Consider the following 20,354-nt stretch of genomic DNA (forward strand, 5'->3'; position numbering starts at 1 on the left):
TATGAGGGGAATGGATGGAATGTAGTCTTAAGTTTCATTGCTTCCCTGACATTTTCTTAGCCTGTGAGGTGTTTCTCCTGTTTCCCTGCAGGTTGTATGGTGCCCTTGTCTGGTTCAAGGATTATTTAGCTTTACCCTTCATTCAATTGTTCGTCCCATTTTGGGGGTGAACTGTGTGGCTGTGGACAGTATGCTTTTGTTCTTTGTGTTGTACCATTTCAGTAGCTAGCATATAAGCAGGCTAATAGTTGATACTGGTTTTCAGAAGGAAAGATAAGCTTTGAATAGCTGAATCTTGACTGCCAGGTTCACAACAGGGACTGTTTAAATGAAGTCACTGACCACTAGTGTTTTAAAAAATGAACTCTCTTTGGGGCTCATTAGAACTTTTTTTTTTTTTTTAATGTTATTTCCTTTTCTTTTACCCCCTATTGCCAATTTTATGTAATTCTTAAAAAACTCTATAAAGAGTTCCTTGTACAGCTGAAAATCTTTAGTTATTTCCTATTCTTGCATCAACTTCCTGCTGCCAGAAATGGGTAGCTGAGAGTAGTTTCCTGACTTCTGGGAAGGGAGAGCTTCTTGTTCTCACCTTTCTGCTTTTGGGCTGTCTACTTCTGATAGGCAGAATATCAGCTGTACACTGGGGTGTTTTTATGAACCTTTGACTGATGAAAGTGAAGTTTTAGAAGTAAAAGTCAACTCACTATTCTTCCAGTTATACTTGGTGTAAGGTATGGTTGTGGAAATAGGAGGACCAGTGGTAAGTTACAGAATTTTAAGTTAAGAATTATAATTTAAGCTTATAAAAGTGAAATGTTACCTTTTCTTTAAACTAGTTTTTCATTTTTTTTACTTCAGAGGCCCAGATATAGCTCTATGTCCTATCTCAATATGAGCTTGAATAACTCGGACTTATTTTGTTTAAAAACCCTGTGGTCACTTCTCAACAGTGTATTCAAAAAGTACTTATAGATACCTAGTTCTCCTTTGAAGTCAGCTAGCATGCCTGGAAGGCTGTGTGATGAATACACAGAAGAACTATACAAAAAATGTCTTAATGACATGGGTAACCACTGTGGTGTGGTCACTCACCTAGAGCTGGGCTCCTGGAGTATGAAGTCAGGTGGGCCTTAGAAAGCATTACTATAAAGCTAGTGGAGGCGACAGAATTCCAGCTGAGCTATTTAAAATCCCAAGAGTTGATACTGTTAAAGTGCTGTACTCAATATCAGCAGATTTGGAAAGCTCAGCAGTGGCCTCAGGACTGGAAGGAGAAGTTCAGTTTTCATTTCAATCACAAAGAAGGACAATGGCAAAGAATGTTCCAACTACTGTATAATTGTGCTCATTTCACATGCTAGCAAGGTTATGCTCAAAATCCTTCAAGCTAAGCTTCAACAGTACTTGAAATGAGAAATTCCAGATGAACAAGCTGGGTTTAGAAAAGGCAGAGGAACTAGAGATTAAATGGCCAACATTTGTTGAATCATGGAGAAATCAAAGGAATTCCAGAAAAACATCTGCTTCAGCTTCATTGGGTATGCTTAAAGCCTTTGACTGTGTGGATCACAACAAACTGTGCGACATTCTTAAAGAAATGGGAGTACCAGACCAACTTACTTGTCTCCTGAGAAACCTGTATGTAGGACAAAAAGTAGCAGTTGGAACCGGACATGGAACCACTGACTGATTTAAAATTGGGAAAGGAGTATGAGAAGACTGTATATTGTCACCCTGCTTATTTAACTTATATGCAGAATGCATTACATGAAATCCCAGACTGGAAGAAGCACAAGCTGGAATCAAGATTGCCAGGAGAAATATCAACAGTCTCAGATAGGCAGATGATACCACTCTAAAGGCAGAAAGTGAAGTGAAACTAAAGAACCTCTTGATGAAGGTGAAAGAGGAGAGTGAAAAAGCTGGCTTGAAGTTCAGCATTCAAAAAATTAAGATCATGGTATCCAGGCCCATCATTTCATGGCAAGCAGAAGAGAAAAAAAGTGGAAGCAGTGACAGATTTTATTTTCTTGGGTTCCAACATCACTGCGGATGGTAACTGCAGCCATGAAATTAAAAGATGTTTGCTCCTTGGAATGAAAGCTGTGACAAACCTAGACAGCTTTTTGAAAATCAGACATTACTTTGCCAACAAAGGTTCATGTAATTAAAGCTGTTATTTTTTTGGTAGTCGTGTACAGATATGAGAGTGGGGCTATAAAGCCAGCTGAATGCCAAAGAATTGATGCTTTTGAATTGTGTTGAAGAAGACTCTTGAGAGTCTCTTGAACAGCAGGGAGATCAAACCAGTCAACCCTAAAGGAAATCAACCCTGAATATTCATTGGAAGGACTGATGCTGAAGCTTCAGTACTTCAGCCATTTGATGGGAAGAGATGACTCATTGGAAAAGACCCTGATGCTGGGAAATGTTGAAGGCAAAAGGAAAGGGGCAGCAGAGAATGAGAAGGTTAGATAGCATCGCCGACTCAGTGAACAGGAATTTGAGCAAACTCCCAGAGATAATGGAGGACAGAGGAGCCTGGTGTGCTGCAGTCTATGGGTACAAAGAGTCGGGTACAGCTTAGTGACTGAACAGCAGCAATAACAGCAGGAGTATCTAGCTCATGTTTTATTTCATCAGATTTTTAAAATAATTTTTAATGAAGATGTTTTCCTTGTACATATTTTCCTTTTTCTGCACGTAGTTGAGTTTTCATCACACATGTTCAGAAACTCACTTCTACCATTACTGTTTCCTGTCTGTAAAATCCTCATGTTTCCACTTTGCTTCATCCCTATTATCTTTTCCCTGTTGCTCATATCTTCTTTCATTTTATTTCCACTTACTGTTTTTTTTTCCCCCCCTCTTAACTGTGACCAGGTATCTTAGAAGTCCTTAAATCTGGATTCCTTACCTTCCCTTCTCTACAAATACTCAGTAATGTGCTTCTTGCCACATCTTCTTGTGACTCTGTCTTATCTCTTTTCCCTGTCATTCTTCTCTCGTGTTTCTATGTGAAATTCTCTATTCTGGGATCCTTTTCTTGTTTAAGGCACTTTCTAAATCGCTGACCATAGTTGGCCATCACCCTTTCTTACCTTTGCTTTGAAATCTCGGCAGGTACAATCTGTGCTGTTTTTCAGGACTCTGAACGTGGTGGTGAATCAGCAGCTAGGTTTTCCTTGTGCTTCACTGCTACAGAAATTCAGACTCGAACCATCATTGTTTTAAGGAGAAAAAGTTGATGGTGGTACCACTTGTTATGGAGCTGTGTTGCTCTTCAAGATTATTGACATTTTAGCTAGGTTGCATCTTGCTTGTCTGTTGAATGATATTATCAGTTATAGGAGGTTTGGTTAAATATGACTGATTTAAGTCAGAGATCAGGAACCCTTTCATTTTTAAAACAGCCTGTTTTTCTATCTCACTTCCCCTCATGCTGAGCAGCCAGCATCTGATGAAGCAGCTGACCAGCTCTGAGTCTGGCTCATCCTGTGCACCTGAGGAAGAAAGGTGGACAGATGCTGCATAATCTCTCTACCACCCCCACCTCCAGTAGAAAGTAAATTCTTGTTTCCTGAAACTACCAACTGTTTTAGATACCTCAGAGCCTATTGGCACATTCTAACTTTAAGAAGATACACATTAGTCCCCCCCTTATCCAAGGTTTCAGTTATCATGGTCAACTACAGTTTGAAAATATTAAATGGAAGACTCCGGAAATAAACTTCATAAACTTTAAATTGAGCCCTGTTCTGGTGGTGGGTAATATTGTCCTGCTCTCGCCAGCCTGAGACGGGACTCACCCCTCTGTCCAGCGTGTCTCAGCCGTTAGTCACTCAGCAGCTCTCTCGGCCATTAGGGTGACTGTTGCAGTGCTTGTGTTCAAGTGACCCTTATTTTACTTCATAATGGCCCCAAAGTGCAGGAGAAGTGATGCTGGCAATTCAGATATGCCAAAGATAAGCTGTAAAGTACTTCCTTTAAGTGAAAAGTGTAAATGTTCTTGACTTAACAGAAGAAAAAAACATCATGTGCTGAGGTTGCTAAGGTCTGTGGTAAGAATGAACCTTCCATCTGTGAAATTGTGAAAAACGAAAAAGAAATTTGTGCTAATTTTGCTGTCACACCTCAAACTGTGAAAGTTATAGCCACAGGGCATGATAATTGCTCAGTTAAAATGGAAAACACATTAAATTTGTATAGTAAGATATTTTGAGAGAGCGAGAGTACGTTCAGATAACTTTTATTACAGTATAGTTATTGTTTTATTATTACTGTTGTTAATCTCTTACTATGCTTAATTTATCAATTAAACTTTATCATGGGTATATATGTATGGGAAATAACATAGTACATACAGGTTCCAGTGCTATCTGCGGTTTTAGGGATCCACTGGAGGTCTTGGAATGCCTTCCCGATGGTTAGGGAAGGCTTCTGTATATACAGAAATGATAGGGTTTTCTAGTCTTAGAAATTCACTCCTTTGATACCTGAAAACCAAAGAGTGTGTTGATATATTTGGGTGTGATTTATTTTCAAAGGAGTTTTTTTCCTGAGAAGGACCAATTGTTACGATGTTTCACTTGGGAGATGAGTGCCTATTTTTTTTCTGTGTCATTTGAGTTTTGTGTGAGGCCTGTGTAACCCCTGTTCTTCTGCAGACTTGAGCTTAGAAGTTATCCTCTTTCCAAAGCTTTCCTGTATGTTAGGGCTTGGCCTGTGTGCTGTGTACTCCAGCCTCCCACACTTGCCCTGCTGCTGCTAAGTCGCTTCAGTCGTGTCCGACTCTGTGCGACCCATAGACAGCAGCCCACCAGGCTCCGCTGTCCCTGGGATTCTCCAGGCAAGAACACTGGAGTGGGTTGCCATGTCCTTCTCCAATGCCTGAAAATGAAAAGTGAAAGTGAAGTCACTCAGTCGTGTCCGACTCTTCGCAACCCCATGGACTTCAGCCTACCAGGCTCCTCCATCCTAAGAGCTGTCAATTCATTTTGTGAGTATCTGTTAGCTTGTCTCTTTCCCAGCCTCCAGGGTAGATTCCTTTCTGTCATGGGCATTGTCTTATTTATTGTGGTAAACTGACATTGTCCTTGGTGCCCTGTATGCACTTTAGATATTTGATGAATGAATGAATAAATGTAGATTTTGCTAATTAGCAACTTTATTTATACCTTCATTCTGAAAGACTTTAATTTTATAGTCAATTGCCTAATTCGATTTCACATAGTAGAAATATAAACTCACCATGTATACTTTGGGTATGGGCTGCTAAAACAAATTTCTGTTATTTTTATTGCTGGACTTTATTTGTAGCCATCTTCTCCTCATCCAAAGTCATTCAGCGTCTTGTGAGCATGCACACTTGGAAGGAAAAGGTAAGGGCCACATTCAGTAGACACAAACTGGCTGAATGATAGGAAGCCTGGTCAAATCTCTCTTGTCTGCAAGTAGTGTTTTAAAAATACGTTGTTGCTGGAATTGAATACTAAAACTAAACATGTCTTTGATCTATAATGTGGCATTAAACTCCATGTGACCTATCCCAGGGTGTGACTTAATACTGGTTTGCCTTTGTTTTTATCTTATTAGTTAATGAACATCAGCTAGTAAGCCATTGTTATACCTTGGTGGCTCTGATGGTAATGTATCTGCCTGCCATGCAGGAGACTCGGTTTGATCTCTGGGTCAGGAAGATCCCCTGGAAAAGGGAATGGCTATCCACTCCAGTATTTTTTCCTGAAGAATTCCATGGACAGAGGAGCCTGGTGGGCTATACTCCATTGGCTTGAAAAGTTGGACACAACTGAGCGACTAACTGATATTAATTACCTTACCAGTAAGGCCAAGATAATTATGTGATAAAAGATTTGGATCAATGAGTAATTATAATTGAAGCTGAATGTAATTATGTGATTTTGAGGTGTTCAGTATAATTCCATTTAAGATCCATCTTGAAACTAGAGCACTAGGAGGGATTATTGACAAAAGGAAAAGAGACATAAAGATGCAGTTGACTCACGTTTGGGAACTCATTTTTAAGGATGGCAGTTTTTAGTTAAGTCTTCAGAAAATTGGGCTTTTACTGTAAAAGTTTTCATAGGATGTTCAGTACATTTACTGTTGTTATCATTTAAATTTTCTCTCTTTCTCTTGTGAACAGTCAGAATCTGCTGTGTGATGTCACGATTGTGGCCGAAGACATGGAAATTTCTGCCCATAGAGTGGTGCTGGCTGCCTGTAGTCCTTACTTTCATGCCATGTTTACAGGTATGAAATGTTTGGTTATGGACATTTATGAAATGTAAACAGAAGTGGGCTTTTCTTTCCACATTTTCTGTTTTTTATTTACTTATTTATGGCTGCACTCCGTCTTCCTTGCTTCACGAGGGCTTTCTCTGGTTGTGGTGAGAGGGAGCTGCTCTTCAGTGCAGTGACGGGTGTCTCATTGTGATGGCTTCTCTGGTTGCAGAGCACAGGCTCTAGGCGCGCGGGCTTTGGTAGCTGCAGCACACAGGCTCAGTGGGTGCAGCTCGCAGGCTCTAGAGCTCAGGCTCAGTAATTGTGGCACATGAGCTTAGTTGCTCCATAACATGTGGAACCTTCCCGCATCAAGGATCAAACCCTTGTCCTCTGCATTGACAGGCAGATTCTTACCACCGTGCCACCAGGGAAGTCCCACATTTTCTTTTCTTATTAACATTTTATTGTTATGAAATTAAACATTGTAGTAGAAGAAAATGCTATTATTTTGTTTTAAATTACTCTTCATCTTTGTTTTTCATTATTGTTATCATGTTGTGTACATACATGTGTACATTACATACAAGTACAATGTTATGCTCAGCCTCCCCCTTTTGCATTTATATTTGCATATATTGGCTAAGTTTGCCTTCTTGCAGTTTATAAGAGCTTTTAGCACTTTCTTATTTTGACGAAAGTAAATTGCTTTTACTCTTCTGCATTTCTTCAAATGATTTTCACATTTGCCTCATCAGTGTTTATAGTGAACAAATAAATGTTTAATAAATGCCTTTTGATTCAGAAATATAAGAAAATAGAGTGGATACTTAGTTATAAAAATACATAGAATAATTTTAGTATTTCGGACAAAAAAGTAGTTTACTCATGCCACGCTGGAAGCCTTTAAATTCATTTTTCTGTCTTTAAACCCTTTAAAAAAATACAGTTGATGTACAATATTTTGTTTCAAGAGCACTGTTTAATGATTTGACATTTGCATGCTTTATGAAATGATCAGATGATCACTGTATAAGTCCTTCAACCACATATCCCCATACAGAGTTACTATATTGTTACTGTCTTTATGTTGTATGTTACATCCCCATGTCTTTATTATTTTCATAATTATAGGTTTGTATCACTTAACTATTCACCTAATTCTCCCCCTTTCCACTGTACTCACCTGTGTCAATCACCCATTTTTTCTCTGTGTTTGTTGATTCTGTTTTGTTATCTTTGATTTCACATATGAAATCATGTAGTATTTGTAGTCTCTGTTTGACTTATTTCACTTAGCATGATATCCTCTAGGTATATCCATGTTGTTGCAAACGGTAAGATTTCATTCTTTTTTATGCCTATTTATATTTCATTGTATATGTACCACATCTTCTTTATCCTTTTATCTATCAGTGGACACAGGTTGCTTTTATATGTTGGCTATTGTAAGCAGTGCTGCAGTGAATGTAGAGGTGCACATATTTTTCCAGTTACTGTTTTTGTTTTCTTCAGGTGTGAAGAAAGTGGAATTGGTGAATCATATGGTAGTTGTATTTTTAATTTTTTGAGGCACCTCCATACTGTTTTCCATAGTAGTTGTACTAGTTTACAATCCTGCAAACAGTGCACAAGGGTTTTTCTTTACATCTTCACCAATATTTCTTATTTGTTAACTTCTTGAAAATAGCCATTCTGACAGGTATGATATAAATCTTATTTTGATTTTGATTTGCATCTCCCTGGTAATTAGTGATGCTGACTGCCTTTTCATACGTTTGTTGGCCATCTGTATGTCTTCTTTGGAGCAATGTCTATACAAGTACTCTGCCCATTTTTATTTTTATTTTTGATGTTGTATGAGTTTTTTGTTTATTTTGGATGGAAACTCCTTATTGGATGGTTCATTTGGAAGTACATCTTTCACTTGGTAGGCTGCCTACCTAGTTGTTGATAGTTTTCGCTGTGCAAAAGCTTCTTATTTCGTGTAGTCCCATGTGTTAATTTTTGCTTTTGTTGCCCTTCCCTGAGGAGAGAAATCCAATAAATATTGCTTTGATCATACTGTCTATGCTTTCCTCTAGGAATTTTATGGTTTCAGGTCTTACATTAAGTCTTTAATCCATTTTGAGTTTATTTTTGTGCATGATATTAGAATGCAATCCAGTTGGATTCTTTTGTATGTAGCTGTCTACTTTTCCCAGCATCATTTATTGAAGAGACTGTCTACTCCCCATTGCCTTCTTTGTTGAAGATTAATTGACCATTTAATTTTTGATTTATTTCTGTACTCTCTATTTAGTTACATTGACCCATGTATTTTTTTTTTTTTTGTACTAATACCAGACTATTTTGATTACTGTAGCTTTGTAATATAATTTAAAGTCAGGGAACATGATACCTCCCTCTTTGTTCTCCTTTCTTAAGATTGTTTTGGCTATTTGGAGTGTTTCCAGACAAATTTTAGAATTATTTGTTCTAGTTCCGTGAAAAGTGTCATGGGTATTTTGATAGGGATTGCATTGAATCTATAGATTACCTTAGGATTTATCATCATTTTAACCATATTAATTCTTCCAACCCATGAGCATAGTATTCTTTCCATTTGCTTTTGTTGTCTTTAGTTTCTTTCATCCATGTCTTATAGCTTTCAAAGTACACGTTTTTTGCCTCTTTGGTTGTATTTATCCTGAGGTATTTTATTCTTTTGGATGAAATTGTAAATGTGATCAATTTCTCTTTCTGATAGTTTGTTATTAGTGTATAGAAACACAGCATGTTTCTGAATATTACATTTTTATCCTAGATCTTTACTGAGTTTATGTATTAAATTAATTCTGATAGTTTTGGGTAGCATTATTAGGATTTTCTATATATGGTCATGTCCTCTGCAAACATTGACAGTTTTACTTCTTCTTTTCCAATTTAGATTCCTTTTATTTATTTTTCTTCCCTGTTTGCTGTGGGTAGAACTTCCAAAACTATGTTGGATAAAAGTGGCAAGAGTGGACATCATTGTCTTGTTCCTGATTTTAGAAGAAATGCTCTCAGCTTTTCACCATTGAGTATGATAACTGTGGGCTTGTCATATATGGCCTTATTATATTGAGGTAGGTTCACAATATATATATTGTGCTCACTTTCTAGAGAGTTTTTTTTTATCATAAATGGATATTGAATTTTATCAATAGCTTTTTGTGCATCTGTTGATATGATCATATCATTTTTATTCTTCCGTGTGTTAAAGTGGTATATCTCATTGATTGGTTTGTGGATTATTAAATCATCTTTAATCATATGTCTCTAGGATAAAGTCCACTTGATATGGTATATGATTTTTTTGGTGCCTTGTTGATTTCAGTGTACTAATATTTTGAGAGTTTTTGCACCTGTGTTCATCAGTGGTACTGGCCTGCAGTTTTATTTTGGGGTGGTGTTTTTGCCTGTTTTGGTAGGGTGATGCTGATCTTACAGCATGCACTCCAAAGTGTTCCTTTGTCTTCAGTTTTTGGCATAGTTTGAGTTGGTGTTAACTCTTTAAATGTTTGCTAGAGTATCACCTATTGGTCCTGGATTTTTCTCTGTTGGTAATTTTCACAATTATTGGTTCAGTTTCATTACTGGTAACCAGTCTTCATATTTTATGTGTCTTCCTGATTGTCTTTGGAGATTTTATATTGCTTGGAATACATCTATTTTAAATTGCCCAATTTGTTGATGTATATTTGTTCACAGTAATCTCTAATGATCTTTTGTATTTTTGTGGTTTCATCTGTAATTTCTCAATTGTTTATTTGGGCCCTGTCTTATGAATCTGGCTAAAGATTTATTAATATTATGTATCTTTTCAAAGAACCAGCTCTTTCACTGATCTTTTCTGGTTTTTAGTCTTTATTTTATTTATTTTTGCTCTGATATTAATTATTTCTTTCCTTCTACTAACTTTAGGTTTGGTTTATTTTAATTTTTCCATTTCCTTTGGGTATAAGGTTAGATTGCTTTGAGATTTTTCTTATTTCCTGAGGTAGGCTTGTATGACTGTAAACTTTCCTCTTAGAACTGCTGTTGCTGTGTTCCATAGACTTTGGATTATTGTGTCATGTTTGGATTGTATTTCATTTTAATTTGTCTCCAGATTTTTATTTCCTTTTGATTTCTTCAGTGTCCTGTTGGTTGTTCAGTGGCATATTGTTTGGGCTGCATGTGTTTGTGCTTTTTCATTTTTTTTCTTGTTGATTTTTCTTCTCATACCACTGATATGATTTCTGTCATCTCAAATTTATTCAGATTTGTTTTGTGGCAACATATCCTAGAGAGTGTTCTTTGTGCACTTGAATGTGTATTCTGCTGCTTTTTACTTATGTTCTGATTGAAGCCAGGTCTCCTGTGTTACAGGCAGATTCTTCACCATCTGAGCTACCAGGGAAGCCCATATTCTATATATACATAGAAAATTTATCTAGTCAAATGTGTCATTTAAGGCTAATTTCCTTACTGATATTTTTCCTGGATGACCTGTCCATAGATATAAATGGGGTGTTAAAAGTCCCCTACTATTATTGTAATCCTGTTGACTTAATTTATTCGGGTACTCCTGTGTTGGGCTTCCCAGGTGTCACTAGTGGTAAAGAAGCCTCCTGCCAGTGCAGCAGACATTAGAGACGCACGTTCAATCCCTGGGTTGGGAAGATCCCTTGGAGAAGGGCATGGCAACCCACTCCAGTATTCTTACCTGGAGAATCCCATGAACAAAGGAGACTGGTGGGCTGCAGTGCGTAAGATCACACTGAGTCAAACACGACTGAAGTGACAGCATGCATGCATGCATGTTGGGTGTGTATACATTTACAATTGTTATATTTTCTTGGATTGATCCCTTGATCGTTAGGTAATGCCCATCTTTGTCTCTTGATAACATCTTTGTTTTAAAGTCTGTCCTGTCTGATATACATCTGCCACCCCAGCTTTCTTTTCATTTGCATTTATGTGGAATATTTTTTCTATCTTTTCACTTTTAGTCTGGGTGTATCTTTAGGTCTGGACTAAGTCTCTTGTAGGTAGCAAATGTGTGTGCTTTAGTTGCTTTAGTTGTGTCTGATTCTGTATGACCCTGCGGACTGTAGACTTCTTGGCTCTTCTGTCCATGGGGATTCTCCAGGCCAGAATACTGGAATGGGTTGCTATGCCCTCCTCCAGGGGATCTTCCTGACCCAGGAATTGGACCTGCATCTCCTATGTCTCCTTCATTGGCAGGCGGGTTCTTTACCACTAGCATCACCTGGGAGACATACAGATAGGTTTTATTTTTTTAATCCACTCAGCCATTCTGTCTTTTGATTGGAGCAGTCTGTTTATTTTCATTTAAACTATTGATGTACATGTAGTTCTTGCCATTTTGTTAATTGTTCTCTGGTCATTTTTATGGTTCTCTTTTGTTCCTTTTTCTTTAACATTCCTATTAAAAATGTCATGTAATTTAGTTAATTTTAAAAGATTTATTTATTTGTTTGTTTTTGGCTGTGGTGGGTCTTTTCTGCTGTGTGTACTTTTCTCTTGTTGCAGCGAGTGAGGTCTGCTCTTAATTGCTGTGAGAGGTCTTCTCATTGCAGTGGTTTCTCTTGTTGCAGGGCACGGGCTTTAGGCATGCAGGCTTCAGGGGTTGTGGCAAGTGGGCTGAGCAGTTGTGGCTCATATGGGGTGGTTTTATAGCATATGAGGTCTCTTCCTGGCCCAGAGATCAAACCCATGTCTCCTTCACTGGCAGGCAGGCTCTTTACCACTAAGCCACCAGGGAATCCCTGATGATTCTCTTTTGTTGTTACCCTAAGGTTCATGTATAACAACCTGTGCGTGTATGTACGTGATTATTTTAAATTGAAGATCTCTGCAGTTCTAATGCATTGTAACAGCCCTGCATTTTTACTTCTACCTCCCTTTATTTAATGTTTTTTATGTCATATTTTACATCTTTTTGTTTGTATATCCCTTAACTATTTATTGTAGCTATAAATGATTTTACTATTTTTGCCTTTTTACCTTCCTTCTAGCCTTTAAGTTGCTTATCTACTAATTTTACTATTTGTTTGCCTTTACATGTGAGAATTTTCATTTCCCAATTTTCATGTTTCTGTTTGGGTCTGTCTTTTTCACTTAGAGAAATTCCTTGAATTCATTCCTTATAAAGCTGGTTTGGTGGTACTAAACTCTCTTAGCTTTTGCTCATCTGGAAAACTCTTCTCCTCTTTCCCTTCAAATCTGAATGAGAGCCTTGCAGGTAGAACATGTGTGGTGTAGATTTTATTGTTTCATCAGTTGGAATATCACGGCACTCCTCCTGGTCTGCTAAGTTCCTGCTGAAGAGTCAGCTGACAGTCTGGGGTCTGCTTTTTAAGCAGTCTCTTGCTGCTTTTTAAGATTTTGTTTTTATCTTTAATTCTTGCCATTTTAATTATAATTGTTGTGGTGTGGACCTCTTTAAGTTCCTCTTGTTTGGGATTCTTTGCTTCCTCTCACTGAATGTTTATTTCCTTCCCTAGGTTAAGGAAGTTCACCTGTTGTTTCTTCAAGTAACTTCTCTGCCCTTTTCTGTCTTTTTCCGGTACCCCTATAATATGAATGTTAGTATGCTTGATGTTGTCCCAGAGGTCTCTTAAACTACTCTCATTTTTTTCAAATTCTTTTTTTTTTTTCCTGTTCACCTTGGATGATTTCCACTACTCCATCTTCCACATTGTTATTACACTTCTCTGTATCATCTAAAATACTTTTCCTTCCAGTTTCTTTTTTCTGAGTGTTTTATCTTCATGTCTGTTTGGTTTATTTTTATATTTTCTAAGTCTCTTAAAATTCTCACTGTGTTCATCTAATTCTTCTCCCACATTCATGGAGCATCTTAATGATCATTAATGAGAACTCTTTTATCAGGTAGGTTGCCCGCCTCCATTTCTTTTAGTTCTTTTCTGAAGTTTTGTCTTATTCCTTTGTGTAGAGCAAATTTTGCTCTCTCCTCATTTTGCCCAATTTTCTGTATTTCTCAGGCAAGTTGGTTATATTTCTGGATCTTGGAGAAGTAGCCTTATATATTGACATCCTGTAGGGCCCAGTAGCTTGCCTCCCCTCCTATTTCAGAGGTATATGTTCTTGGGGTGCCCCCATTTGGACTGTGTGGCTCCTTCTCTTGTGGTGGGGAGAGGACTGTGGGCACTTTGGTAGGCAGATTCCTGGTTCCTGGCCTGGCTGGCTGCAAGATGTGCCCTGCATAGTGGCTGTAGTCGGGCTGGAGGTTGGGGTCGGCTTCCCCTGAGGCTGTCTGCATAACCCTGGTTGGGGCACAGGGCTGCTGCCAGCTTGCTGGTGTGCAGGTAAGCCCCTGGAGCTAACAGTCTGTAGGGTGGATCCCAAAATGGCATTGCCAGCAGCAGGGTCCTTGTGGTAGAATGACATCCCCAGAATGGTTGCCACCAGCACTGGTGCCCTCAGGGTGATCTCTTGCCTCTTGGGAGCCTCTCTAAGATCAGTATATAGGTCTAGCCCAGGCTTCTTTCAAACTACTGTTTCTGTCCTGGGTCTCAGAGTGTATGAGATTTTGCACATCCCTGAAACAGCTGAGTCTGTTTCCTACAGCCCTCTTGCTCTCCTGCACTCAGGCCCTTCTGGCCTTCAAAACCAGATGTTGTAGTGGCTTGTCTTCTTGGTGTAGGATTCCTGGGCTGGGGACCCTGATGTGGGGCTCGGAACCCTTGCTCTTTGGGGAGAACCTCTGTAATTGTGATTATACTCTTGTTTGTGGGTTGCTCATTCAGGTGAGTTAGATCTTGAGTAGGTCTTGTCATTGTCCCTTCTAGCTTCTCATTGTGATTCCTTCTCTATTTCTTTCTGTGGGAGATATCTGCTAGTCTTCAGGTCATTCTCATTTATAGTTGCTCTGTGAATAGTTGTAATTTGGTGTGTCTGTAGGAGCTGGTGAGCTCCAGGTCTTCCTACTCCACCAACCGGGCCACATCCTCCCTTAACTTCATTCTTAAGAAAGCAAAATCTAAATATCCAGTATAGTACTGTTCAAGAAAATGAAGTTACTATCTTTTCCAAAAATGAGCTTATAATCTTAGATTATTGATAGAACAAATGCTTGTAAATACCTAGTTATAGGAAAAAAACACAAAGGCATATCTGTTCATATTTTAGAAATTTAAATATTTCCTATGCCCAGCATTCTGCTAGATACTTAAAGGGGTAATAAACAATATTAGCCCACTTCTTGTACCAATAAGTTATTAATATCATTGGAGAAATGAGTTATACACACTTTTTTGCTTTTTGTCAAAGGATGGTTTATTAGAATGGTCAAGGTGCAAGCACTGAACAATCCAAGCAGACTAACAGCGTGGCATGTATTAATAGATGTGCACACTTTAAATATATAATAGTTTGTGGAAGATCTGTTCAGAGCAGTAATACAGATAGTGAGGACTGTGATGGACAGCATTGAGGGGTGGGGATCTGACATTTCCCGAAATGTAATGAGTACAAAGGGTTTATACACACAAAAAAACTGCAGAGGCAATGTGGAGAGAATAGGCTTAGTGTTTTGAGAGTAGTGAGGACTCTGGAGACCACCTCACTTTTCAACCTGTTACATTCTTGTTGCTCCTGAACTGAGTTAAACAGTCAAGAATGTAAGAAAAGGGACTTCCCTGGTGGCCCAGTGGTTAAGATATGCCTGCCAGTTCAGGGAACACGGGTTTGATCCTTGGTCTGGAAAGATTCTCTGTGCTGCAGTGATGCCTCAGCGCCACAGCTCCCGAGCCCACACTCAGGGCTCATGTGTTGCAACTGCTGAGCCCATGCACTGTAACTGCTGCAGCCCACACACCTAGAGCCTGTGCTCTGCAACAAGAGGAGCCACGACAACGAGAAGCCCGTTGCAACGAAGACCCAGCTCAGCCAAAATAAATAAATAAATAAAATTAAGTAATTATAAAAAAGACAAATGTAGGAAAGACAGTAGAGGGGTTGTGAACCATATTGGGCAAGTGATTTGGGGATGGTGCCTTTAACTGAGGCTGATTAGAAAAGTCAGAGAGGGACTAGTCACATTTTTATGTCCTGATTTCAGTTCAATGACCATCTTATTTATTATTCCTCGAGACTTTTTCAAACAGAATTTCTAGGTTTGTAAAAGGAGTATTTGATCTGCATTGTGTTGCCCTAATTTAGGAGTTCCCTAGTGAAGTGCCTTCCTTCAAGCCCTTGTCAGAATTACTGAATCTGGAATCATTAGTCTCTTCTTCAGTTTTGGCCTCAGTTTTCCCTTTTGGAAAATGGGGATAATAATATAATTCCTAGGATTCTTATAAAGATTATATGAGATCATGTATGTTTGTCCTTTATTTGGCACATAGAAAATGTTCAATTTATATTGGCAGTAATTTTCATGGTTATCATTGTTAGTTTTTACCCTCAATTCCTAAAGGTCATTGTATTGTAAGGGTAAAAGATTGAAAATGTCTTAAAGTAGACTTCTTTTTATAAACATTTTATTTTCCAGTTACAAAATGTAATGATTAATTTAAAATTACAAGAAGAGTTAGTTTCCTTTCCCTTCAAAAGATGACTCTTTTTTTTTTTTTTTGCAGACAGGGAGTCTGCAAACTCCCTGAGCTGTTGACATCCTGCTTCACATTCCAGGATGTCTGGCTCTAAGTGAGTGTTCACACCGTCATGGTTATCTGGGCCATCAAGATCTTTTTTGTATAGCTCTTCTGTGTATTCTTCCCACCTCTTCTTAATATCTTCTGCTTCTGTTAGGTCCATACTGTTTTTGTTCTTTATTGTGTTTACCTTTTCATGAAATGTTCTCTTGGTTGGTATTTCTAATTTTCTTAAAGAGATCTCTAGTCTTTCCCATTCTTTTGTTTTCATCTATTTCTTTGCATTTTTTGCTTAAAAAGGCTTTCTTATCTCTCCTTGCTAGTCTCTGGAACTCTTTGCTCCATTATCCTCTGCCATTTCTCAGACAGCTCCATAATTCCATCTTCAGGAAACTTTTTATCTTTTTGAGCAAAGAGCTGTTCCAGGTGCCTTTTACCATCTTCCAGGGAATTGAAATTTCTCTAATTAAGAAAATTTTGTAAAGACTAAAATAAATGGACATCTGAAGGTGCAATATCTGGTGAATATGGCCGATGAATCAGAAATTCTCAGCCAAGCTGTAACAGGTTTTGCCTGATCATCAAAGAAACACACGCTTATGTATTATTATCCTGATGGAAGATTATGCATTTTCTGTTGACTAATTCCAAATGCTTTTCTTCAAGTGTTGCTTTCACTTCATCTAGTTGGGAACATTACTTGTTGGAATTAATCATTTGGTTTTCTCCAAGGAGCTCATAATAGAGGATTCTTTTCCTATTGTACCATATATGCAGCATCACCTTCTTTGGATGAACATTGGCCTTTGGTGTGGTTAGTAGTGGTTCATTTCTCTTGCCCTATGATCTCTTCCATTCCACATTATTGTACAGTATCCACTTTTTGTCACTCATCACATTTTCTTTTAAAATTGGAATGTTTTTGTTAACATTTCAGTAGAGAATTGCAGGTGGAAATATTGCCAAGAAGGTTTTATTTCCACTTAATTATGTGGGACCCAGACATCAAAAACAAATTTTCAAGAAATCTGGAAACCATTGTGTTGTTTCTCTAACAGGAAAGGGATGATGGCATTGTTTTCATACTTCTTTTATCTTTGATGCTGAAAGCTTGGCTTCTCTGTACAGCAGTGTCAAATCAAATGTCAGAGACAGAGTTTGGGTAAAGTAGAGAAGAATTGCTTTATTGCTTTGCCAGCAAAGGATGACATGGTGGCCTCATGCCAGCAAAACCATGTGTCCCTTCTTGGGAAAAAGAGAAGTTCTGTAATAATTGTTCAAAGAGGGCATTATCAGACATCAAAAAATTAATGTAATGAAGCTGGTCCAAATGGTTTTCACTGCTTAGGTTGGATAGTTTTGAGTATATTGGTTATCTCTCATGTGATGTATCAGTCTGTGGACATTCTGATGGGTTGGTGGTGAGATAAGTAGGAGTCAGCATCATCAAACTTCAGGTTCAACTGGTCTGGGATCTACATGCTTGTGGGCAGCATACCATCATTAATCATCTACTTCTCCCATCTGGAGGGAATTTCAATATCTGCAAAATAGTTCAAAAATATTGTTGTGTGTATCCTTTGATGTGGAAACAGGACCTTGCCCCAAGGCTGCTTTTGACTGTTTCACCTCCCTTCCATAATTAACAACTGCTTGCATCTGCCCATTGGAACTCAGGGAAAGTCATGGAGGCTGAATAAAGGCTGTTTCTATAATGAAAGAAATGGGACAAAAAAGGCCTTGTGACCAGGAGCCCCACAGGACCCTGCACGGTATCAAAACTTGATGAATGTAGAACTAAACCTTTTTGGCAAGGTGTCCCCTAGTGCTCAACATTATTTTTAGACTGTCTCATTTTTAACTGAGTTTTCTTTCACCGTTGCTTATGTCTTCCTATTCTTGGGCCATTATATGTCCATGCATGTGTGTCCAGGCCTGCTTCTAACTCTTCATGAGTCCCCTGGGTTTAGAAGCAATCCTTTCTCTTTTCTGCTTCTCCATTTCTCTCCATAAAAGAGGATCTTATTTATGATCCCTGAATGCTTAACTAGTTCAGTGGGTAGTAGGAAGGGGGTCTTGTACTAAGTATTTAATGGAGTGATGTAGAAGACATCTGGTTTTCATAATAAATTGTTGTTGTTCAGCCCCAGTCGTGTCCAACTCTCTATGACACCATGGACTGCAGCATGCCAGGCTTCCCTGTCCTTCACCATCTCCCAGAGCTTGCTTAAACTCATGTCCATCGAGTCGGTGATGCCATCCAACCATCTCATCCTCTGTTGTCCCCTTCTCCTGCCTTCAATCTTTCCCAGCATCAGGGTCTTTTCTAATAAGTTGGCTGTTTGCATCAGGTGGGCTTCCCTGGTGGCTCGGACGGTAAAAGCGTCTGCCTGCAATGCGGGAGACCTGGGTTCAATCCCTGGGTCGGGAAGATCCCCTGGAGAAGGAAATGACAACCCACTCCAGTACTCTTGCCTGGAAGATCCCATGGACAGAGAGCCTGGTGGACTGCAGTCCATGGGGTTGCAAAGAGTCAGACACGACTGAGCGACTTCACTTCACTTCACTTCACTTCACTTGCATCAGGTGGCTAGTGTATTGGAACTTCAGCTTCAGCATCCAGTGAATTAACTTCCAGTGTCTCTCTTGCTGTCTTGCATACAGGGTTATCGTTACCATCTTTCTAAATTCCATATATGTGTGTTAGTATACTGAATTGGTGTTTTTCTTTCTGGCTTACTTCACTCTGTATAATAGGCTCCAGTTTCATCCACCTCATCAGAACTGATTCACATGTACTGAATCATATGCGTGGATTTATCTCTGGGCTTTCTATTTCGTTCCATTGATCTATATTTCTGTCTATGTGTCAGTACCACACTGTCTTGATGACTGTGGCTTTGTAGTAGAGACTGAAGTCAGGCAGGTTGATTCCTCCAGTTCCATTCTTCTTTCTCAGGATTGCTTTGGCTGTTCGAGGTTTTTTGTATTTCCATACAAATTGTGAAATTATTTGTTCTAGTTCTCTGAAAAATACCATTGATAGGTTGATAGGGATTGCAATGAATCTATAGATTGCTTTGGGTAGAATACTCATTTTCACTATATTGATTCTTCCAATCCATGAGCACGGTATATTTGTCCATCTATTTGTATCCTCTTTGATTTCTTTCATCAGTGTTTTATAGTTTTCTATATATAGGTCTTTTGTTTCTTTAGGTAGATTTATTCCTAAGTATTTTATTCTTTTCATTGCAATGGTGAATGGTATTGTTTCCTTAACTTCTCTTTCTGTTTTCTCATTGTTAGTGTATAGGAATGCAAGTGATTTCTGTGTGTTAATTTTATATCCTGCAACTTTACTATATTCGTTGATTAGCTCTAGTAATTTTCTGGTGGAGTCTTTAGGGTTTTCTATGTAGAGGATCATGTCATCTGCAAACAGTGAGAGTTTTACTTCTTTTCCTATCTGGATTCCTTTTATTTCTTTTTCTGCTCTGATTGCTGTGGCCAAAACTTCCAAAACTATATTGAATAGTAGTGGTGAGAGTGGGCACCCTTGTCTTGTTCCTGACTTTAGGGGAAATGCTTTCAATTTTTCACCATTGGGGACAATGTTTGTTGAGGGTTTGTCATATATAGCTTTTATTATATTGAGGTATGTTCCTTCTATTCTTGCTTTCTGGAGGGTTTTTAATCATAAATGGATGTTGAATTTTATCAAAGGCTTTTTGTGCATCTATTGAGGTAATCATATGGTTTTTATCTTTCAATTTGTTAATGTGGTGTATTACATTGATTGATTTGAATATTGAAGAATCCTTGCATCCCTGGGATAAAGCCCACTTGGTCATGATGTATGATCTTTTTAATATGTTGTTGGATTCTGTTTGCTAGAATTTTGTTAAGGATTTTTGCATCTATGTTCATCAGTGATATTGGCCTATAGTTTTCTTTTATTGTGGCATCTTTGTCAGGCTTTGGTATTAAGGTGATGGTGGCCTCATAGAATGAGTTTGGAAGTTTACCTTCCTCTGCAATTTTCTGGTAGAGTTTGAGTAGGATAGGTGTTAGTTCTTCTCTAAATTTTTGGTAGAATTGAGCTGTGAAGCCATCTGGTCCTGGGCTTTTGTTTGTTGGAAGATTTCTGATTATAGTTTGAATTTCTGTGTTTGTGATGGGTCTGTTGAGATTTTCTGTTTCTTCCTGGTTCAATTTTGGAAAGTTGTACTTTTCTAAGAATTTGCTCATTTCTTCCAAGTTGTCCATTTTATTTGCATATAGATGCTGATAATAGTCTCTTATGATCCTTTGTATTTCAGTGTTGTCTGTTGTCATGTCTCCATTTTCATTTCTAATTTTGTTGGTTTGATTTTTCTCTCTTTTTTTCTTGATGAGTCTGGCTAATGGTTTGTCAATTTTATTTATCTTCTCAAAGAACCAGCTTTTGGTTTTGTT

At 38.3% G+C, this 20,354-nt stretch overlaps 1 protein-coding gene across 1 annotated transcript in view; it reads left to right on the forward strand.

The window, feature by feature from the left end:
• The window catches only part of KLHL2 (kelch like family member 2), a 157,995-nt gene that overhangs the window by 26,917 nt on the left and 110,724 nt on the right, over window positions 1-20,354 (forward strand). Inside the window, exon 3 of the mRNA XM_043483833.1 lies at window positions 6,170-6,276. Within this exon, the coding sequence (XP_043339768.1) occupies window positions 6,170-6,276 (107 nt within the window). The remainder of the gene's footprint in view (window positions 1-6,169; window positions 6,277-20,354) is intronic.

Source organism: Cervus canadensis, chromosome 1, assembly GCF_019320065.1.
Source record: "Cervus canadensis isolate Bull #8, Minnesota chromosome 1, ASM1932006v1, whole genome shotgun sequence".
Lineage (NCBI taxonomy): Eukaryota > Metazoa > Chordata > Mammalia > Artiodactyla > Cervidae > Cervus > Cervus canadensis.